General features: G+C 45.7%; 1 protein-coding gene across 1 annotated transcript in view; it reads left to right on the top strand.

The window, feature by feature from the left end:
* Nucleotides 1-3327: 3327 nt before the first annotated feature.
* Nucleotides 3328-5833, top strand: part of FBXO40 (F-box protein 40) — a 6137-nt gene continuing 3631 nt past the window's right edge. The window contains 1 exon segment of the mRNA XM_006884313.1: nt 3328-5358. Coding sequence (XP_006884375.1) covers nt 3328-5358 — 2031 coding nt within the window.

Genomic DNA, 5833 nt, shown 5'->3' with positions numbered 1-5833 from the left:
TTTGGACATGTTGTAAGGAGGGACAGGTTCTTGGAGAAGGACATCATGCTTGGGAGGGTGGACGGACAGCACAGGAGGGGAAGGCCCTCTATGATGTGGACTGATTCAGTGACTGGGGTAATTGAGACGGGAGTGTCCGAGACAGTGCGATTGTCACAGGACAGAGCAGATTTTAGGGCTGTTGTACATAGGGTCACTATGAGTCACAAGCTACTCGACGGCACATAGCAACAACAACAACAACATCAGCTTATGTATTCATTTGTAGATTAATGCTTGTTATTATTAATAGTACAAGATTGTGTACATAATAGTTTATGCTTTGGTTTTTCTTTATTACATGTATTTCACCTCTTTATGTCTTTTCTTTATTTAGTAATTTTGTACTCGTTATCCTTTAATGTATATTGTTTGACCCTTCACTTAACTTAATATGTGACTATTACCTAATTACTGAAGGACTCTTATGTTAACTCACTGGTACATGGTAAATAACCAACAAATTTTTGCTGAATAAGTAAACAGATGGAGGAAAAAATTAATAAATCCTTTAACAAGGCTGAATTCTTGATATTTCGATCAGTCTCTTTAAAAAGTGAGCTCTGGTGGCCTCATCTGTTGCCATGTTAATGCAAAGGCCATGTTTCTGGCAGTCTGAATCCACCAGCGGCTTCATGGGGAAAAGATGAACAATCATCTCCCATAATATTTACAGCCTGGTAAATCCAACAAAGGATCTGCAATAAGTTGATTCTAACTCAACAGCAATGAGCAAGAGCTTCTCTAAAAAAGAAAGACTTGGATGAACTGTTCCCGACTAAAAGAAGGGCTAGTCCTTAGAAAAAAGGACATCATGCTGGTACAGGTCAGAAAATGAGCAAAAGACCCTTAATAAGATAGACGGACATAGTGACTCGACCCGGGGCCTGGAGCATGTCAGAGATTGTGAGGACGGTGCAAGACAGCGAGGCACAGATCTGTTGTTCATAGCATCTCTCTGAGCTGTAGTTGACTTGACAGCACCTAACAGCAAACAAAATCAACATGTATGAAAATATTTTGTTAAAATTAGATATAATATACTTAAGACAGCAAATATTGATCACTTCCCATAAAACAAGCTTCTCTAAGAGTTTCATGTCTATGAACTAATTTAACCCACACAACTGCACTATGATGTTGGTACTAATATTATCCTCCTCCCTTTACTGAAAGGGAAACCGATGTGCAAAGAGGTTAATAAAAATTTTCAAGGGTTCACAACTACTGGCTTGTAGTGTCCAGGTTGAAAACCAAGTGGTCTAATTCCTAACTATTACACTGTATACTACATTCGCAAAAATCTGCATTCCCAAATTTAATGGGGGAAATATCAGAAGATGTGGTAGCACCTTCCATATGAGACTAACTGAGCAGAGCCAAGCATATGCACTCCTCAGAAAGGAGGACCAGAGTTCCTACTCAGCCTACTTTCTGAGACTATGGAGTGTTGATCTCCAGTCTCACTACAGATGAATACTCCAGGGTAAATGGAACGTGGTAGATACTTTATAGATACTGTCCCAAATCAAGGTGAATGTCAGGATCTGAATGGATAGGATACCCCACTAAGAAAGCAGGCAAGCAGGGTAACTTGAGCCAGATCTGGGAAGGTTCTTAATGTCAGGAAAGTGCAGACATGGAGAAAGTAAGTAGCCAACAGAGAAAGAAATCAGGGAACAAAATGTATATACCTTATGGTTAGGACTATGCCCCATCAGGGGATCTTGGGTGGGTGAAAAAAGTTTGAGCCAGTATGGCCTTGGTTGGAAATCAGAATCATTTGCTTAACAGCAGTGTGACTACTTTAGACAAGTTACTTAACCTCTTGTCTCCATCTTCTAGAAGCTTCCCCAAGCTACATTTCCTTGTAAAATGAGACAGTGGCATTTACCTCCCTAGAGTTAGAACAAATTAGACAAGAGTGAATACAAAGTTTCTTTGGCCCCTATGAATTTGTTAGCTACCACTGAGTCAGAACCGCCTGACAGCTGACCCTCTAGCAATTTTCAGGTGCTATAAATTGCATGCGAGGGGATTGCCCATCTTTCTCTCACAGAGCAGCTAGTGGATTTGAAACGTGTGCCTGTGAGTTGGCAGCACAACTCCTTACCACTAAGCCACCACAGCTAAAGAACTATAAGTTTCTTACTAATCATTTGTATTTTCATATTTTCTCTTAGAGTTGAGAAGCAAAAAGAAATTGAGAAGCTATGGTAAGTAGCTGTACTTATGGGATCTTCACCTTTCAGAGCTGCGGGCCTGCCTTCATTTCACCTGCAGCTTGAGCAGCCCCAACAGCTGACAGGCTTGTGTTTATGGCCTGGTGACACTGGCATTTTGCTAAAGAGAAATTCTGGAATAGAGCGTGGAAGAAACAGAAGTAGAGTAGACAAGAAGCATAGATGTGAGAAAGCTCTGTAAGAAAAGGTTCTCAGTAAAACAGCTTTTAAAAATGGCCAAACTCTCTACTACCACTATTTGTACCTACCGTGGTCCAGATATAAAGCATGTAACTGTGAGCAAACTCTGACAAGTCTCTCCTGTGAGCCCCATGTCCCCTGGTCGTGATTGGCTAAGTGGAGGGGAGCATCGTTATTTCTTCCTGGTCGCGATTGGCTAAGCGGAGGAGAGCATCTTTACTTCTGATGATTACTCACGTTCTAGCATTTAACACTGGCATTAGGAAGAAAACATAAAGCAGTCTCAGGTTATAATATCAAGTTTTAAAACATGTTGCAAAATTGTATTCTTAGTATTAAAAACTATATAATTTATCCTCAGTCTATTGTCAACATTTAGTCCAACCCCTCTTTGCCCCCACCCCATTTTAAGTACACTAATGTTATTGGTTTTGTGTACTGTCGAGTTGGCACAGACCCATAGCTAACCCTCCAGCAGGTTTTCAGAGGCAGTTAATTGCGGGGAGTGGGGGGGCGGGCAGATCGCCCATCCTTCTCCCGTGGAGCAGCCTAATGGATTCGAACCATTTGCCTCTGGGAGTGCAGAGTAACATTTTGCCATTAACATTAAGCCACAGAGTTCCCTAGTACACTTCTTGTTGTTGTTAAGTACCGTAGAATCATAGACGACCCATACTAACCCAATGAACTAAAGTCTTGAACACAAAACTTTCATCTTTTCTCCAAGTTCACAGAGTTTCTGGAGGCAAGCTTTTTTTTTTTTTTAAGTGGATGCCACTCCCGCTTCCAAGAGTACACTTGCTACTTTGTGTAATTAATGATTGGAAAGTTAAGAGTTGACAGCTGCCATTTCTGGATTGTGAAAATGAAGTTTGCTTTCCCGCGTTCTTGTACAGCAAGCAGGGTGGCGCTGCTCCTCCAGGGCTCACCTGTGTTCTCTCTCTCTCCCTCGTCTTGGCATCCCCAGGGCAGGGCACGCAGGCCTCCACCCGGCCAGCACAGGCACTGTGAGGGATGCTTCAACCGCCACTGCCACGTTCCTGTGGAGCCCAGTGTCTCCTGCCTGGTGATCAACTGCCGCCTGCTCTGTGGCGCCACCTTCCACATGTGCAAAGAGGCGGAACACGAGCTCCTCTGTCCCCTGGAGCAGGTTCCGTGCCTCAACTCCGAGTACGGCTGCCCGCTCTCCATGTCCCGCCACAAGCTGGCCAAGCACCTGCACGTGTGTCCCGCCAGCGTGGTCTGCTGCTCCATGGAGTGGAACCGCTGGCCCAACGTGGACTCGGAGACGATCCTTCACGAGAACATCATGAAAGAAACCCCCAGCGAAGAGTGTCTGGACACAGCCCTGGCCCTCCACGACCAGAAGATCCTCTTTAGATCCTTGAAGATGGTGGAGCTTTTCCCAGAAAGCAGAGAGCCCAGGGAGGAGGAGGAGACGACGCTGAATGGCGAAGCCACTTGGGAAGAGATGGGAGGAGCAGTGGGGGGACCCTGTTTGGGACCTCGAGGCTCTGTGTCAGCAGCTAATGGGGAGATGGCTGAGCTGAGTCAAGAAGAACGAGAAGCATTAGCCAAAACCAAGGAAGGGATGGACCTGGCCAAGTTTGACAAGTGGGAAAATATGTTCAGCAAAGAGCATGCAGCTTCTGCTTTAACAAACTCATCTGCCAGCTGTGAGAACAAGAGCAGGAACGGTTCAGCAGAAGAACAGATTCCCAACAAGAAGGACATGGTGAATGGAGAGAGCACAGCCAACGAGAAAGAAGCACAGGAAAACCAGCAGCAGCAGCAGCAGCAGCAGCAGGATTTTCAGGCAGCTGTGGAAAAGACAGGGCTTGCCCCGTGGCAGGATGGTGTTCTAGAAAGACTGAAAACAGCTGTGGATGCCAAGGACTACAATATGTATCTGGTGCACAATGGGAGAATGCTTATCCACTTCGGGCAAATGCCCGCTTGCACACCTAAGGAGAGAGACTTTGTTTATGGGAACCTGGAGGCTCAGGAAGTTAAAACTGTTTACACTTTCAAAGTTCCCGTGAGTTACTGCGGAAAGCGGGCTCGACTTGGGGACGCCATGCTGGCTTGTAGGCCAAGTGAACACAAGGCAGTAGACACTTCGGATTTGGGGATCACTGTGGAGGAACTGCCAAAATCAGACCTCATCAAGACTACCCTCCAGTGTGCATTGGAAAGAGAACTCAAAGGTCACGTCATCTCCGAATCCAGAAGTATCGATGGCTTGTTCATGGATTTTGCCACCCAGACCTACAACTTTGAGCAGGAACAGTTTTCCTCGGGGACGGTGCTGGCTGACCTCCTAAGTGCTGCTGGTCCAGGGGGACTCCACGTGGAGCTCCACAGCGAGTGTGTGACCCGGAGACACAACAAGAGCAGCTCCGCCTTCACTTTCACCTGCAACAAATTCTTCAGGAGGGATGAATTCCCCCTACACTTCAAGAATGTCCACACAGACATCCAGTCATGCCTCAATGGCTGGTTCCAGCATCGATGTCCCCTAGCCTACTTGGGATGTACGTTTATTCAGAACCATTTCCGTCCCCCAGGGCAAAAGGCAAAAGTGATCTACAGTCAAGAGCTCAAGACCTTTGTCATCAAACCAGAGGTTGCTGCAGAGCTGAGTGAGGGAACAAAGATTAGGCATCCCTCGGGACATGGGAAGAAAAGCCAGGATTCTCTCACCAGCCTGCCCCTGGAAGTCTTACAGTACATTGCAGGGTTTTTAGACAGCATCAGCCTGTCACAGCTCTCCCAAGTGTCTGTGCTTATGAGGAACATTTGTGCCACTTTGTTACAAGAGAGAGGGATGGTCCTCCTGCAGTGGAAGAAAAAGAGGTACTCCCATGGCGGCACCTCCTGGAGAGTCCACAGAGAGGCAAGTAAACTCCCATTTATTCATTTTTTCAGCAAATATTATTGAGCCTACTCTCTGCTAGGCACTGGATTGATCATTGATAATTAAAAGGTGCCTGCTGTCAAGGAATTCTAGTAGGGAAGATGGGCTTATAAATACATAACTACAATTGGGACTGGTTACCATTATGTCCCAACTTAAGGTAGCACCGTGTGTCAGAATAAAACGGTGCTTTATAAGGTTTTCAATGGCTAGTTTTTAGTTGATAGGTCTTCTGAGGCACTTCAGGGTGGACTCAAACCATCAGCCTTTTAGCTAGTAACCAAGTGCACTAACTGCACTACCCCATATGTTGTTGTTATTGTGTGCCGTCGAGTTGTTTGCGACTCATAGCGACCCTATGTACAACAGCCCTAAACCCTGCTCTATCCTGTGCCAACCTCACTATCTCCAACACACCCACCTCGATTACCTCAATCACTGAATCAGTCCACCT

The sequence above is a fragment of the Elephantulus edwardii genome, unplaced genomic scaffold, assembly GCF_000299155.1.
Source record: "Elephantulus edwardii isolate Elephantulus edwardi_28Jun2011 unplaced genomic scaffold, EleEdw1.0 scaffold00032, whole genome shotgun sequence".
NCBI classification, from domain to species: Eukaryota; Metazoa; Chordata; class Mammalia; order Macroscelidea; family Macroscelididae; genus Elephantulus; species Elephantulus edwardii.
This window is presented reverse-complemented; position numbering and strand designations above follow the sequence as displayed.